Genomic DNA, 17,496 nt, shown 5'->3' on the forward strand with positions numbered 1-17,496 from the left:
AAACACTGACACAGTTTTACAAAAACTACAAGTTTACTAATAATATATTCCCACATGTATCAAAGTTTTAAGCAGGTCATTTTGAACCTCAAATAAGAAATCACAATCTTCAGCATTAATTAAAAACTAAAAAAAGGGTAGTGGTGGTGACTCATGGGTTTCATTCCAAAATGAAAACGGGAAAAACATTTACTTGGGTGGATCTGTGTTGATGCCATATTTCTCTTTGAGAAGCTTCAACTGTTCTTCCTTCTTCTTTGTGTCCATCTTCTGAAATGCCTGAAAATGTGGGAAGCACCAAAATGAACAGTTATCAATCTACTGTCAAATGGATTTCAGTGATAGCACTAGCTAATAAAGAACTCGGGGTACACGCGGTGCACTGTGCAGTAATGGTGCAGTTCTGCACTAATTCTTACACAGGCTTCCCACACAAGAACCATGGCAATACTCACCCTGTTGGCGTTATAGTACAAAACCACAAGGTATCTGTTACACACATTGAATCCTGACAGATGATCACATGCATTCTTCGCATCAAAGATGTCTTCATAGACCACATAAGCTGTTCCTCTAGTTTCAGGTGTGTTCCCCCTGCAGAGTTGAATCAGACTTAATTACACACACATTTACCTGAAAACCATAAGAGAAAATAAATATTATGGATAGATATGCTGATAAGACTATAATCTCTTGAATTAGATAATTTTTGTTTTAAAGTAAAATAGCTATAGGTTAAACTGTTACATCAAGAATACTAATATAGCTACTAAAGCAATAACAGCAAAGAACTAGCTTGAAGCTTTGTTACAGTCTTCATGTTCTAGTCTTTCCCATGTCTCATACTAAGAACCTACCTCCAGTCTTACACTGGAAGTACAGTACTGAGAAGTGATGGCTATTAGTCAGCAATGCCTGAACAGGGTTTTCTTACTGTGCATTCATGCAAAAGAACCAATGCTTTCTTTATTTACTTTTTTGTTTTGTTTTTGTCCAAAGTGAGAAGGGGGGTGCGGCAGACAGACTCCCTCATGCGCCTGACCAGGATCCACTTGGCATGCCCACCAGGGGGCGATGCTCTGCCCATCTGGGGCACTGCTCCACTGCAACCGGAGCCATTCTAGCACCTGAGGAGGCAGCCATGGAGCCGTCCTCAGCACCTGGGCCACTTTGCTCCTATGGAGCCTTCGCTGCAGGAGAAGAGAGTGATAGAGAGAAAGGAGAAGGGGAAGGATGGAGAAGCAGATGGGCACCTCTCCTGTGTGTCTTGGCAGGGAATCAAACCTGAGACTTCCACATGCTGGGCCGGCGCTCTGCTGCTGAGCCAACCAGCCAGGGCCTCGATGCTTTATTGGGAATTTATCCCTTGTTTCTAAATATTTAGATTTTCCTCAAACCCTAATTTAATTATAGCTTCAATTCTTAAAGATAAAGCAATCCCCAGCAATTCAGGAAATATGTTTCTGGGCAATATTTTACTAAGATTTATCAAATACATTAAAAAAAAAAACATTTTGTGAGGGTGGGGTAGAAGGGAAGCCCCTAAACCAAGATGGCAAAATTCTAAACGAGGTATTTACATATCAGAAAACAGTCCAGTCAACCATCATCCCTGATGGCCAGAAAAGGATGTCCTCCAGTGTAGAGAGAGTTCATGTAGTTTCTCGCACTTTTCTTAGAAAAGCCTTGGCCTTTTTAAAATATAATATAGCCAGCCCCTTACTTTCATACATTCATTTTTAATACAATCTCACTGTCATGCATTAAAAACCACCTTAGAGCTGGACTTCTGCGGAGAGGGGTGGAAGCATGCTGGTGGGTGGGGTTATCTGTGAGCCAGGGCAGAAGGCTGAGGGGCAGCAGGAAGTGGAAGCTGGACCTGGCTCACAGATATGGGGGCTGCTTCTCACATGGGTTTCCCCTCCCCCACCCTCTCCCTCCCCACCAGCTTCTGTTAGGGGATTAGGTATGCAAGTATGCTGCAAGGAGCAGATGGCCATGTGCTTGTTAGTGGGGACAGTGGGCAGAGATCTTACTCAGCCATGCTCGGTGTGATAAAGATGGACCCCTCGCCTCTATCTCTGTTCCAGCCACCCAATGCAACTGTGGATTAAGGTTCAAAACAGTGGTCTGCCATAGTCCCTGCATAGGCTGCGGGCCTGAGGGAAGGGCAGGCTATAGTCTTGGGCCCCAGGCAGGGCTGTGCTTTCTGTACAGGGGATGGGAAAGGCACAGAGCACTGCAGGGGCTGGAGGGCACCAGTGTCATTGATGCTCTCACTCTGTCAGGTTGCATGGCTCTGATGTGGGATTTTATAATACTCTTTCCTCTCTAAGAGGTCTTACCATTTCAGACTTTTGACTTTTAATCAGTTTCAAGAATGTATCAGATATGAAAGCTGGGAACTGCCCCAAAGATTTCCCCAAAAAGTCTACCTAGTTTTCCCTTTGGAATAAAAACATAAAAAACTTATGATATTAAGTTTCTTAGGGCAAACTTTTTTTTTTTTAACTCCCAAAGTGTTCCCTATTCCACAAGTGCTAGTAAGCATTTGAAAACTCGAGATCTACTTTCTGTTACATCCTTTCTCCAGGAAGCTAACAAAACAAAACAAAAGCATCTCCCATTCTTCCCCTTCTCACTTCTTAGGAAGAGCAGGGATAGACTAACTGAATTTTAAAGACTCTTCATCTTATGTGTCCCAGTACATTTTTAGAGAGAGAGAGGAAAAGAGAAAAAAACACATCAATTTGTTGTTCCACTTATTTATGAATTCATTGGTTGATTCTTTTTCCTTTTTAAATTTCCCACTGATCTGACAGAGGTGGAGGAGAGGGGGGGGGAGAGAAAGAGGGGAGAAGGGAGAGAGAGGGGGGAGGGGAGAGAAAAAGGGGAGGGAGAGAAAGAGAGGGGGAAGGAGAAAAAGACAGGGGGAGGGATAGAAAGATGGGGAGGGAGAGAAAGAGAGAAGCCTTAACACCTTGTTCTACCCAGCCATTCCATTTAGTGTGCATTCACTGGTTGCTTCGTTTATGTGCCCTGACGGGATCAAAACCGCAACCTTGGCGTACGGAGACAGTGCTCTAACCAACTGAGCTACTGGCTAGGGCCAGTAGAAATTTAATTGAAAACCAGAAGATTTTATCACTAAATAATTGTGTGAAGCTAGAAAGGTACTTTTACTCTCTGGGCCTTGACAGTCTCACCTATGAAACAGACACAGTATCACCTCCACACAGGGCTGAGTGACAGTGCTGCAAATAAGAGCACTTATTACAATAAATAGCATTTAGATGTTCAAGAAATATCATTTGAAGGTATAAACTTTTCAATTTAAATTTGGATTTAATTTAAATTTAAACATGAACATGTATTGCAATTCTTCCCCCATACTTTTTTTTAAAATTGTCTCTGAGTTACAAATATCTGGCTTACATACAACTTACAAACAATTGCAACACGGGCCACTGGTAATCAATTCCAGTTGGACATCAGTGAAAGTGATACCATAGAGTTACTCGACCCCCATGGCAAAGAACTAACCAGAGAAGACCTTTTGGAACTAGAGCAGCAGATGATAGAATTTAGGAAAGAAAACAGGGACCTAGAAACTCCAGAAGCAAAGTTTTCTATAAGAAAGTTAGTTGATGCATTTCATCTCATTGAAGCAGAAGTGGCAATATTAGAGGAGCAAGATCCTACACAGAGAGGTTCACCAGAGTTTACCGTACAGTTACTGAAGGCCTGAGATGCTACAGGGCCATTGATGATGAGAAAAAGAAAAGCTGTGTACACACCTCCCTCAATGCTGACTTCAAGAAACTGACCCCAGCAGCAGAATCACACCCTGACTCTCTAACACCAGTCCCATCCTCTCCAACAGGACCATCGCCTTCTGCATCATCTAAGATTGCTTGAGGTTGTATTTGAAAATGGTTAAGTATTATGTATTTTCACAGAAATAAAATAAATACCATGTGAAGATACATCTGTCTAATTGCATTTAATATGTAAATGTACCTGTTCCAACTTACATACAAATTCAATTTAAGAGCAAAACTGCAAAACCTATTTTGTTCAAAACCCAGGGACTGCCTGTATTATAAGTAATATGACTTTTTCTTTATTTCTCCAAAATGAGACTATTTTGCTTCAGAAAAATCAGGATTACTGAGTACGCATGATATTTTAAAAAAGCAGATCAGGGAAACAGTCCCCTATACCCTTCAACCTTCCACAGAAAGTTGTAGTTGAAAAAAAAATCATTTTTCTAAGTTACATTTATATTCCTTTACTCAGTGTATTCAGAAATTCTGTAGTCAGTAGATAGTGAAGGTTGCTGAGAAAAATTAGAGTAAATGTGTATAAAAAACATAGCGTAGTAGACTTTACAAATAGTAGGTATGCAATAAATAGTTCCTTTTCTCCCCTTTCAGTCCCCTCAAACCATTCATGCTCTCTGTAATTCCACAACTATTTGGCTCTCATTGAGCCGGATCATGAGGGTCTCAGTAGGTATTTTTCCCTTGCAAAAAAGACAAAAAAATTGTATCTCTCTGACTTCTTCAATCTGTTAGCCTCTAGGATCTCAGTTAAGCCCTTGCAGTCAGACCACAGACTACACAATCACTTTATTTAAATGACACTTCAAAAGTCTCAGTACTTACACTCTGATTTGACGAATAGGTCCGTATTTCCCAAATATATCATACATTTCTTCAGCTGTGATTTTGTAAGGCAAATTTCTTATATACAAAATCCGATTTACTTCAGGGGGAAGTCGAATCTAAAATAAGAAACATGTACTCATTATAATCAGGAGAAAGAGTGCTACCATTTAAAAATTTGTCATAATAAAAAATAATTTTAAAAACCTATAAGAATTATAATCTGATATTACTAAAAATGGCATGTTCTTCGGAAAAGCAACTGGGCACTGGTTTTAGGGAAGACTATTTGTAGGAACTAATAAGGGGCTATCAGGTTTTCAGTCAGTGCTTTATTTAGTTTTGATTGCCAATATGACTAGTTTCTTTTATCCCTCAGGTGAGCGGTCTGCTTATGTACTGCCATTGTTACACAAAACAAAATACTTATTTGGTTTCCTTTTCATTCATTCAGCAAGTATTTATTGAGCACCTTCTCTATGTATACACCTGGCTCGGTAGTATTAGGATCACACAGTGAAGGAAAACCCCCCTACAAGGTTTCTGCCTTCCCCAAACTTACTAGCTATTGCCCTATCTTGCTCTATTTCTGTTCAGTTAAACATCTGGAAAGAGGAAGTCTATAGTTATTGCCTCATATTCTTTATTTCACGGACACTCATCAACCTATCACAATTTAGCTTCCAACACAAAACTCGGATGAAAGTGCTTTTACACACTAAGACCTTTCACTTGCAGCATTCAATTCTCATCATACCTAACTTCTCTAAGCCTCTGACACCATTTCCTTGGCTGTCTCCTAACTCTCTGGCTAGTTACTTCTTCTCAGTCTCCTCTGCCATTAAAATGTGCTCTTCCACAGAATTTTATCTTTAGACTTCTTGTCTTGACCCTTTGTATACACCCCTTAACTCTTGACCACAAACATGATTTCCACATTGAGTTGATGACTTTCAAGTATGTACTATATCTCCCATCCAGATTCTGTGCTTCTGATTAACATATTAAATGACATTACAGATATTAATTTGCTTATTATTTATTAAACTGGCAACTATTTCAGGCATTAAGCTATGTTGTATAAATGGAAGAGTAATACACTTATTCTCTGCCCTCAAACTAGTAATGGTGACAAATAGTAAACAAGTAAGTACAATAAAGTTTTAGATTTTAAGATTTGAGGATAAGTTGTCAATCACAGTATACTTCTCTAGTAAATCTGCTTTCCCATACAGCAAGACCCTGTATCACACCTTCTATTCTCTCTTCACACCTTACCACCACTGCTCCCTCTAATATCTGAATTGGGCTGTATTCTCTTCACTGCCCATACTAGGAATGACTTTGGCTCTTGTTTATTTGAAAAAAAAAAAAAAAAGATATGACCAAATGGTAAGTACCTTAGATTCATATTACTAAACCTGCCAATCGACATGCACCCACCTTCCCTCTCAGTACTTTGCCAACTCCCCATCTACTCCAAACCACTCCTGAACTTACCTTTCTCCTACATTACCTGTTCTTCCCACTTACTGAATCACTCCCATTGGCATACAGATATCTTACGTCACCCATCTTTAAAAATAAAAAAGCTACTCATCCAATCTCTCTTCTTCCTATCTACATGAAAACTTGTAGAAAGAACTGTCTCCACTTTCTCAACTTCCACCCTCTTTTCATTCCATCCCAACTAAGTTTTCATCCGCTGAAATGAAAATCATAAGTTGGCCCTGGCCGGTTGGCTCAGTGGTAGAGCGTCGGCCTGGCGTGCGGGGGACCCAGGTTCGATTCCCGGCCAGGGCACACAGGAGAAGCGCCCATTTGCTTCTCCACCCCCCCCCCCTCCTTCCTCTCTGTCTCTCTCTTCCCCTCCCGCAGCCAAGGCTCCATTGGAGCAAAGATGGCCCGGGCGCTGGGAATGGCTCCTTGGCCTCTGCCCCAGGCGCCGGAGTGGCTCTGGTTGCGGCAGAGGGACGCCCCAGAGGGGCAGAGCATCGCCCCCTGGTGGGCAGAGCGCTGCCCCTGGTGGGCGTGCCAGGTGCATCCCGGTCGGGCGCATGCAGGAGTCTGTCTCTCCCCGTTTCCAGCTTCAGAAAAATACAAAAAAAGAAAAAAAAGAAAAAGAAAATCATAAGTCACCAAAAGTCTCCATCTTACCATGTCCAATTATCTGTCTTCATCTTACTATACCTCTCAGAATCTTAACGTTGAAAACCCTCTTTTGAGACTTTTAAAGGGTTCTATAATGCCCACTCCCTAACATAAGAATGTAAGCAGTAAGCCTTTTGGTTTCATTCAATGCTGTATTTCTAATACCTCTACTAGTGTTTGGCACAAAGTTGCTGTTCAATAAACAGCGACTATTTCGCAAGTCTGGTACATGTAGGTACTCAAAAATACTGTTGAATTAAAACATAAGGGCCTGACCTGTGGTGGCGCAATGGATAAAGCGTCGACCTGGAAATGCTGAGGTCACCGGTTCGAAACCCTGGGCTTGCCTGGTCAAGGCACATATGGGAGTTGATGCTTCTCCCCCCTTCTCTCTCTCTCTCTCTGTCTCTCTTTCTCTCTCCTCTCTAAAGTGAATTAAAAAAAAAATTAAAAAAAAAAAAAAACCCATAAGAAATCCAAAAAGCTGTGATGAGGAGACTCCCAGGCTCTAGTTGCCTGTTGACCATTAAGTTATTTATTGAGGACTCATCTGTGCTATTGACCTTTAGACTGAGATCCTGACGCCAGGTTATAGGTGCAGGTGAAGCGACAAAAACTGTAGGGTTGCCTGACCAGGTGGTGGCGCAGTGGATAGCGCGTCTGACTGTGATGCAGAAGGACCCAGGTTCGAGACCCCAGGGTTGGCCAGCTTGAGCGCGGGCTCATCTGGCTTGAGCAAAAAGCTCACCAGCTTGGACCCAAGGTCACTGGCCCGAGCAGGGGGGTTACTCAGTCTGCTGAAGGCCTGAGGTCAAGGCACATATGAGAAAGCAATCAATGAACAACTACGATGTTGCAACGAAAAACTGATGATTGATGCTTCTCATCTCTCTCCATTCCTGTCTGTCTATATCTATCCCTCTATCTGACTCTCTGTCCCTGTAAAAAAAATAAAAAAACCCAAAACTGTAGGGTTAACACTACCACTGACACTAGATAAGAGACCTAAGAAGCTCTTACAAGGGGTGGGGACGGAAATGTTTCTTAATGGTCATATCTCTATGGACGGGGCCAAGCTCCGACAGTACGGTAACTTCTCGGCTTTCCAGCCCCGGGAACGAGGAGGACCACACCAGGCTGCCGAGAATGTGCAGCAGGAAGGTCCTCCCCCGTCTTCAGCAGAAGTCCGCGATACTCACGTTCGCCCTCTTAGCCGCTTGCATCGCCATCTTGGCTGGCCGATGAAGTTACCGAAGCAAATACTGAAATAGCCCTTTACTCCTCCGGAGCTCGCTAGGTTTGAGCTCAACACTGCGTTAGACACAGGAAATCAACATCCAGGCTCTGCCGGAAGCGGCTATAGTAACACGCAGGAATAACCACGCCTCAGTCGAAACGTGCTGACGTATATCCCTTTCCGAAAAGCCTCCGGGTCAAAACGAGCCCGAGTTAACTATGAGACCGGAAGATTGAAAGGCGAAGATCCCAGACACTTCCGGGCGCAGGACCGAGAGGGGCGGAGCTGAACTAAAGAACGGACGGTGTTCCTGTCGGGTCGGCCCTGAAGAGGCTGACTGAAGGGGGCGGGGCCCGAGGAGAGGGACTAAAGGCGGGGCTACTCTCAGGGGAGTTTCGGAAGGGGACGGGGTCCCGAGGACAGGGCGCCTGCGGCGGTAGGGGCCAGGTAGGTAGGTCCCGCTCCCGGAAGTACGCGAAGCAGTATCTACAGAGTTCTGACTCCGTATTCGGGACCGGGCACAGACCCTGAAGGTTGAGTATCTGCTGGCCCGGCTGCCCCTGTAATCCCCGGGTCGATGCTTGTTCCATCTCCTATCTCATCCCCGCCCCGCGCCCGGGTGTCACCCATAGTGCGTAGGCCGCTCATTTTAAGATGCTTTATTTCCCTTACACGGAGCAATTGACGAGGCCGTGGGAGGCCCAGAGGTTACAGGTGGGCGTGGAGCAGTAGCGGGTCTCTTGCCTGCATACAGTGAATTTTAAACAGGTTGTCTGCGAAGGCCTGAGGTACGCGTTTTCTGCCCCCCTCCCCGTGCCCACTTCACTGGGGTATCTCCAGGACGATTTTGCCCACGTGCTGATTACTCTCCATGTACTTATGGGCCTCTTGGATTTCAGCCAGGGGAAAGACTTTGTCCAGAACCGATGATAGACGTTGGGGGCCCTCCATGGAGAAGTGGGGCAGAATTTGTTCCGTAAAAGCCTTCACCAGCATTTGCTTGTACTGAGATAAGGAAAAGGAGACCATTAGCTTGGACAGAGGTTTTACCTAATTCCCATTCCTGCTTTATTAGCCTTTCTGCTCCCTGAAACGTGTACAAAAGCACATAGGGGTAACTAACCCCTTCATTACCAGATGGATGTGCATCCCCCCAAATATGTAACCTGTTTTGTACCAGATAAAGGCTGAGCTTGGAGTAAAATATTAATGTCACTGAGAGCCCAAGGACTGCTTTAAAAAAAAAAGGCATCAAGCAGGAGGCAGCCACAGACAGGTCTTACATAGGCTCAGTTCAAAGGGTTTAAATTCTGTATCCCCCAGTCGCTGTGAAACCCAGTTGGGAAACATCCCAAAAGCTGGCACACCGAAATTGCAGGTTAAGAGGCTTACTAAGCATACTGAGAAGAGTTCTGCCTTTCAAAACAAACTCAAACTATTAAAAGTATTTCCTAATATGGTCAATGCTTTGTTTATTCTGTTAGAAAGACTCCCCGGGTCTCACATGTGAAGTATTAGTTACCCTTTTTCCAAGATGTGAAAGCTTCTGTTGACCAATTTTAATTAGTTCTGTGAAATTGGTTTAACTTTATCCACAGAGGGGCAGGGCAAGTTTCTACACCAGGCTCCCTAACTTAAGATGTGACGTACCTTCCCTTCCTGGGGTTTTAGACACGAATCACACTTCTCTGGGTACTAGGTTTCTTCTCACTCATCACTCACCTTTTTGTCCCTAGATCTCAGCAGACTGGAAATCAGACTTCCTCGTTTGAAAAGTAGCTTTGAAAACAGAGGCCCACTGACATCAGCTCCTCCCATCAGACCATAGAGAACCCAGCGACCATCAACAGCCAGGCAGTTGACATTTTTCTCCCAGTTGGATCCTCCTATGCAGTCTAGAATAAGGTTGATTCCAGCACCTTTCACATGAAACACAATTTGTGATGCCAGTCACACAGATGCAAAATAAGATTCTATGGCACATTTGTGGATATAGGGGTATAAATAAATATCAGTAAACCTATAGATTGGAACCAGGAACACTGCTTATAGAAACACTTGTAAATGGAGTTGAGGTAGCTGAACTTTATCATACATGCGTGAAATAGTTCATCTTTTATGATCTCTGGCCACAGCTAGAGGGAAATGGGGCAATTCATGGTCTGGTATCATCCTCAACGCCCATATAAGAGAACCCACTGGCACCTGGGCATGAATGAGAACAGAATAGGGGAGGTCCACCCCAGGCTACAGGCAGGCTAGTAGTTTACATCTAAGTTATGAAGTGTCTGCACTGGGTTGTTTGGATTGTAGCTTTGCTAGCTTCCGTGTTATCTCTCCCTTTTCAATTTTTGAAAGTGGGGATGTGCCAAAAACTGTTCAGATTGGGCTTTGGAATACAGAGGCTCATCCATTTAGAAGCTACCAGCCCAGCCTTACTATGACCACCTCCAAACTGCTCCCTGCCCCATGGCTCTTCTTAACTCATTCTATATTGGCTGCTTGGGAATAAGAGGTCCTGGATAATTCTGGGCCAACTCTATATGATTATTCAGTTTCTAAGACATGTGTGAATCATATCCCAAGAATACACATGGAAACTGTCTTCATCCTAAATTCTTACTGCCTGTCTGTCTCCAGAGGTCAAACATCAGAGTACTAGAACTTGGCCAGGGCAGCTGTTGTGCATTTAGCAGGGGCAAGACAGATCTAGAGTACCGGCAACCTTGAGGCTGATTAGGATTTTATTTAATCATCTCTGAAATTTCCTGCTGAGCTGCAGAGACTATTGTTTACCTTTGGTGAATTTCATGGCTGCTTCGGAAAAATCCTCTTCTTTATAGTTGATTCCGGCAGCTGCTCCGAGTTTTTCTGCTATTTGAAGCTTGTCCTGGGAGCTACCTGTGACCAGTGGAATAGCTCCAGCTATCCGGACGAGTTGGGTGGCAGCTGTGCCCACCCCACTTAATCCTGCATGGATTAGCACAGAGTCTCCGGGCTGAACTTTTCCTGTGACAGAAAGTATAGGAACCATTCTCTTTACTTTGCAGCTGCTACATATTGTCCACATTAGGCATATTCTGCCATGATCACTAGGCCCTGGGACCACCAAATGCCAGATATCTTGCTTGCTTTTTTTTTTTGTATTTTTCTGAAGTTGGAAACGGAGAGGCAGTCTGACAGACTGCTGCATGCGCCTGACTGGGATCCACCCAGCGTGCCCACCAGGGGGCGATGCTCTGCCCATCTTGGGGCGTCCCTCTGTTGCAACCAGAGGCATTCTAGCGCCTGAGGCAGAGGCCATAGAGCCATCCTCAGTGCCCAGGCCAACTTTGCTCCAATGGAGCCCTGGCTGCGGGAGGAGAAGAGAGAGACAAAGAGGAAGGAGAGGGGGAGGGGTGGAGAAGCAGATGGGCGCTTCTCCTGTGTGCCCTGGCTGGGAATTGAACCCGGGACTCCTGCACGCCAGGCCGACGCTCTACCACTGAGCCATCCGGCCAGGGCCATTTCTTGCTTTCTTTAGTGATCGTATCGATAGTTATTTTTTGTCTTATTGCCTCTGGTCAAAGTGAGTAACTACTTTTTTTTTTTTTTTTTTTCCATTTTTCTGAAGCTGGAAACAGGGAGAGACAGTCAGACAGACTCCCGCATGCGCCTGACCGGGATCCACCCAGCACGCCCACTAGGGGCGACGCTCTGCCCACCAGGGGGCGATGCTCTGCCCATCCCGGGCGTCGCCATGTTGCGACCAGAGCCACTCTAGCGCCTGGGGCAGAGGCCACAGAGCCATCCCCAGCGCCCGGGCCATCTTTGCTCCAATGGAGCCTTGGCTGCGGGAGGGGACGAGAGAGACAGAGAGGAAAGCGCGGCGGAGGGGTGGAGAAGCAAATGGGCACTTCTCCTGTGTGCCCTGGCCGGGAATCGAACCCGGGTCCTCCGCACGCTAGGCCGACGCTCTACCGCTGAGCCAACCGGCCAGGGCCATGAGTAACTACTTTTTGAAAGTTATTAGCAGCCACATCTGTAATCTGTTTTACCTATGAAATATGTAATACCAATATGCATACCTTTGACCTATTCCTGAATAAGAAAGAATATTCAGCATTCCCACTGTCATCACCAGTCCTCCGTCTGAAACTGGCCTCCACTTGATCTCACTAAGCCAGGCACTACACACCTGGCCCTAGGCTTCTTCCTAAAACAGAGCTTTCATTATGTCACTTTCTCCTCAAAAATGTAATGTGGCTCTCGATTGGCTTTTGTATCAAGTCCAGACAGCCTGCAATTCAAGGCCACCACAATCTAGTCTCAGCCTCATTTATCACAAACGATAATTATCATCCTTCACTTGTGAGTGGAGCAGACAATCCTACCTTTCTCACTAGGAAAAAGACGCTGTCTTAGGCCACTGTGGCTGCCTTCTGTCCACAACTCTATCCACCCCTCAAGTCCTTCTCTTCCAGAAAGACTTCTCTGACCACCTTTGCCCACACCAACTTTTCCCATCTTGAGCTACTGTTAGAGACAGGGTCTTCTGAACTCTATGATCATCTCATTCTTGTGCATGCTTTGTCTTCCAGTTACATGAACTTCCTGAAAGACTCTCTTAAGCTCCCTCACATCATCTTTTGGCTGGCCTCAATGGGGTTGGGCGGAATGAGAGTTGACGGAACGGCCCCTTCTGCTGTCCTAGGACTCCCAGAGAGAAGCTCGGCATGACTGTGAGAAGCTGGGATGACTACGGGCCACAGTGTGAGGCATGCACAGGCCTTCTGTCTGATAACCACGATTTTCGGCCTCAACATCAAGCCACTGCTAAAATGGTCTAAGGACCTGACACTACTGGTGTTATAGGAGGGTCAGGTGCTAGAGCTGGGTGTGGCTGAGTGGCCGGGACAAAGCTGCTCTGGAAAACTAGATTTTGAGGTGGAAGTCGGAAGCAATTGGGCCACGTGGTATGGACTGAGCATGGAGGGGAGGTTTGGGGAGGGCTCCTCACCTACGAGATGTAACAGCTGGAAGGCGGTGAGCCAGGCCTCGGGGATGGCTGCAGCCTGGGGTAGGGTCAGTCCTGCTGGGATGGGCATGAGGAGCCCTTCAGGGACAGTGACATATTGAGCCTGACCCCCACCAGGCAGCAGAGCCATGGCTGGATCCCCCTTCTTCCAGTGCCCCTGGCAGCCAGGTCCCAGCTCTTCCACGTGTCCAGATGCCTCGACTCCCAAAATGCTGCTGGCTCCTGGGGGTGGGGCATACTGGCCTTGTCTCTGCAGAGAAAGGAGGGCACTAGTGCTGAGCGTGATCAGAAATCTGCCTGTTACCGTCCCTGGCCCTCTTCCAGTGGTCCCTCCGTTTTTCCAACAGAAAATTCAGGATAAAGTCAGGTGTTTTGTTTTGTTTTTGTTTTTTAGGGCAGGAAAAGAGAGAAGAGAGGTCATTTGTTTTGTGCAAATAAGAGGTGGTAAGTCACATAGTCAATGGATGTCACAACTAGTAACATTAGCTTTTCCCCTCATTTAAACCCCTTGTTTTACAAACTATAGAAATGATCCCTGAAAGTATAGTCTTTAAACCCCTTGTTTTACAAATGGAGAAACTGAGGCCTGAATAGGGAAATGCCCTGTCCAAGGTCATAAAGTAAATTAGTAGCAGGATTTGTGCTACTAAACTGTGGACTCCTAAATAATAGTTCTCGTATATGAAGTGCCCGGCTCTGTCTTTATTCACTGGGATACTCAGAAGCCTCTGACTAGGGCGGCAGAGCAGAGGGACTGAACAAGGAGTGCACATCAGAACCATCTGAGATTCTTCAAAGTGCGCGTGTCTGGGTCCCAGTCATGTTTGTTGTGAAAGAATGCCCCAGGAGACCCTGGTGTGCATTTCTTATTTACCCCAACCACTGTAGCTGGTTCAGTTTAGCTCTTCACATAGCAGACAGAAGAAAATTCTGAGTACTGCTCCGTTCCTACTCTGGGACCCTCAGTTTTTTGTTTGTTTAAAAATTAAATTTTTTTTTTTTTTAATTTTATTTATTCATTTTAGAAAGGAGAGAGAGAGAGAGAGAGAGAGAGAGAGAAGGGGGGAGGAGCTGGAAGCATCAACTCCCATATGTGCCTTGACCAGGCAAGCCCAGGGTTTCGAACCGGCGACCTCAGCATTTCCAGGTCGACGCTTTATCCACTGCGCCACCACAGGTCAGGCTTAAAAATTAAATTTAATGGGGTGACATTGATCAATAATAGTACATAGGTTTCAGGTGAACATCTTCATGTAGAATACAAATGGCAAACAGGGTTGTCTACAGAGTTAATGAGGTAGAACATGGCCTAACAAACATACCCCCTCACCAAATGATAACTCCCTTCTCTGTATCTGGCAGCCTGAGCAGACTATGGATTAACTCACGGTGGGTTCTGCTTTGCAAATACCATATCCCTGTATCTGTAAACAAAGGAGACCCCCAGCCGACACTCTGCACACACCTCAGGATGCATGTTCCTGGCAGTGCCTAGGTCATTCCTTCACCTGTCTGCATGGTTATTGATGGCCCTGGAGTCCCGCCCTGAACCCTGAGTACCTGCAGTATGTCGGCCCGGTTCAGGGCACTGGCTGCCACCTTCAGGAGGACCTCCCCCTCTCCTGGGCTGGGCTTGGGCACCTCCTTCAGGTAGAGGTTTTCTGGCCCTCCCGGCTGGTCAAAGTGCACGGCTAACATTGCCTGAGGACAAGGAGCAGAGCAAGGCCGGAGCGAGAGGGTCTTTGAGCAGTGTAGCGCAGAAACCTCCTTTTCTTGAAGTATGTATCTTTTTAATTTATTGGTTTGAGAGAGAAAGGAAGGGGAAGAGAGAGAGAAGCATCAATTAGTTGGTCCCCTTATTTATGCATTCATTGGTTGATTTTTGTATGTGCCCTGACAGGCGATTGAACCTGCAACCTTAGCATATGAGGACGACACTAACCAACTGAACTACCCAGCCAGGGCTAAATATTATTTTCTGTAATCTGGCCTTTCATTTATATACTTATGTATTTATGTATGTATTTATTTACTATATTTTCTTTAACTCAAATTGACCTCACCTAGCACTCCGACTCACCCACCAAACTGAATCCTTTGATTAGCGACCAATAATCTTAGGAACAAGGTCCTGGGTCTATTGACTACTGAGACAGAGTTAAACATAATATCTTGGCCTCAGTTGTGTTTTAACTTTGGACACAGGAAAGTTAAGTGCAGCGATTCCATAGAACAAATCTTTGTGAAACTGGACAGAACAACTCCAAGGCTGACATCAGGACCAGATGCAATGATCAGTTACCCTCTACCCTAACACTGACCAGTCAATAGAGACCAGGATCCAAACTCCACCAGTCACCATGACTAAGCACCTTTTTGCTATATGAGGTGGGGCAAATGTAGGCTTACAGTTGTTCCAATGGACAGTAATATAATAATTAATAATACAGAATAAACTGTGTTTCGCTTACTCAACTTTAAGCCTACTTAATCCATCCCCTGGAAGCCATTGGGGAGCCAAGTATTTGAGCATGAACTACCTGTGACTCTTGGCATGGCACAATCTTCTTAATAAATTTTGACTTTCTTAGCTGTAACCTCCTATTTGTGTATTATTGGGCTATGATGTATGCAGGCAAATGGCCCCCTTCAGACTGATAACAGGAGTGTAACACTCAAGCCCATGCTACAGGGCCCCTGCCGCTGGCCTCCTTTCCTTGGTATCCTGAAGGTCTGCTCCCCACCTCTCGTTCTCCTTCCTCTGAGGTCTCAGCCAATCCAGATGGAGTCCACAGAGAGGACACAGATTGGGACTGGGTGAATGGAGTCAGGATGGCCTCACTGGGTGGACGCTGCGGAGCAGGGAAACACTGCAGGAGGTGAATTCCACTCCCTGTGAGATGGACTCCCTGCCCGCGCAGGTCACTGGGGTAGCTGCCCCAAAACCTTATTTTCTTTAAAATGGCCTTTTTTTTTTGTATTTTTCTGAAGCTGGAAACGGGGAGAGACAGTCAGACAGACTCCTGCATGCGCCCAACCAGGATCCACCCTGCACGCCCACCAGGGGCGACGCTCTGCTGCGACCAGAGCCACTCTAGCGCCTGGGGCAGAGGCCAAGGAGCCATCCCCAGCGCCCGGGCCATCTTTGCTCCAATGGAGCCTTGGCTGCGAGAGGGGAAGAGAGAGACAGAGAGGAAGGGGGGGGGTAGAGAAGCAAATGGGTGCTTCTCCTATGTGCCCTGGCCGGGAATTGAACCCGGGTCCCCTGCACGCCAGGCCGACGCTCTACCACTGAGCCAACCGGCCAGGGCCTAATCTGGCCTTTTATTTTTTTTCTTTTGACTCAATCTGGCCTCACCCAGCGTCCTGACTTACTCACCAGACTCTCCCTTGCTGAATCATTAAGCCCTCAGGACAATGAGGTTTTGGTCTTAGGAACAAGGTCCTGGGTCTATTGAATGAGACAGTTAAACATAATATCTTGGCCTCAGTTGTGTTTTATCTTTGGACACAGGAAAGTGGAATGATACCACAAAACAAATCCTTGCGAAATTGGACAGAGCTACTGCAAGGCTGACATCAGGACCAGAAGCAATGGTGAATTAATTATCCCCTATCCTAGCACTGACCAAACAGTAGAGACCAGGTCCCAAGCTCCATCAGTCACCATGACTAATGACTTTTCCCCTAATAATCCATCCCCTGCAAATCCTCAGAAGCCAGGTTTGAGCATGAGCCACCTTTGCCTCTGGGCATGGTGCCATCTCCTTAATAAGTCCTTACTTCCTTGGCTGCAAACTCCTGCTTGTATCTTAGTGAGTTTTGATGAGGGCAGGCAAAGGGACCCCTCCAGTCCAGTAATAAGAGCAGGGGGCCCAAGCCCACTCGCTGCAGGGCTCCTGCCCCTAGCAGCCTCATTCTGTCCGTCGGGAGATCTGAGCCCCCCACTCCACCCCGCCCTCCTATGAGGTTCCAGCCGACCCAGACAGCACACAGGACACAGATTGGGACAGTTTGAAAGCAGTAGGGATGGTCTCACCCTTGGATGCTGTGGGGCAGGAAAACTATGAGGAGCAGAAGGCAAATTCCGCTCGCTCTGAGTGGGGCTCCCCGGCCCGCGTGGGTCACTGGCGTCCGTGTGACTTACCTGCTCAGGCTGCTTCAGCTGGCACGGCCGTCCCGAGATCCCTGCCGCCCTTGGAGCAGAACTCGGAGCTCTGCCTGCTTCAGCAGCGACTAGCCGACCTGCTGAAAGCAGTCGGGGCAGCGCGAGGGGTGTGGCAGACCAGGACCAACCCCTCCCTCCCTTCCGTTTCCTCCTTCCCTCTTCAACAAGCAAAGCTGGTGGGGGAATAAAATGAAAAGCTGGTGACGGAAAATCAGATTTCCTTTTCCTTTGAGCTTCTAGACACCAATCTTTCTCT

The 17,496-nt window shown here is 46.2% G+C and overlaps 2 protein-coding genes across 2 annotated transcripts; both read right to left on the bottom strand.

Moving 5' to 3' along the window:
• Positions 1–14: 14 nt before the first annotated feature.
• SF3B6 (splicing factor 3b subunit 6) lies at positions 15–8,189 on the bottom strand. The gene is made up of 4 exons (XM_066237396.1): positions 8,018–8,189; positions 4,668–4,786; positions 456–594; positions 15–279 (listed from the first exon to the last, which is right to left on the bottom strand). The coding sequence occupies exons 1-4, from the start codon at positions 8,045–8,047 to the stop codon at positions 190–192; spliced, it is 378 nt and encodes a 125-aa protein (XP_066093493.1). The 5' UTR covers positions 8,048–8,189; the 3' UTR covers positions 15–189.
• Positions 8,190–8,699: 510 nt separating this feature from the next.
• Positions 8,700–17,375, bottom strand: TP53I3 (tumor protein p53 inducible protein 3). Its single transcript, XM_066237395.1, has 6 exons — positions 17,220–17,375; positions 14,633–14,858; positions 13,055–13,322; positions 10,852–11,064; positions 9,778–9,974; positions 8,700–9,060 (listed from the first exon to the last, which is right to left on the bottom strand). The coding sequence occupies exons 2-6, from the start codon at positions 14,768–14,770 to the stop codon at positions 8,878–8,880; spliced, it is 999 nt and encodes a 332-aa protein (XP_066093492.1). The 5' UTR covers positions 14,771–14,858; positions 17,220–17,375; the 3' UTR covers positions 8,700–8,877.
• Between the last annotated feature and the right edge of the window lie 121 nt (positions 17,376–17,496).

This window comes from Saccopteryx bilineata, chromosome 6 (genome assembly GCF_036850765.1).
Source record: "Saccopteryx bilineata isolate mSacBil1 chromosome 6, mSacBil1_pri_phased_curated, whole genome shotgun sequence".
Classification (NCBI taxonomy): Eukaryota; Metazoa; Chordata; class Mammalia; order Chiroptera; family Emballonuridae; genus Saccopteryx; species Saccopteryx bilineata.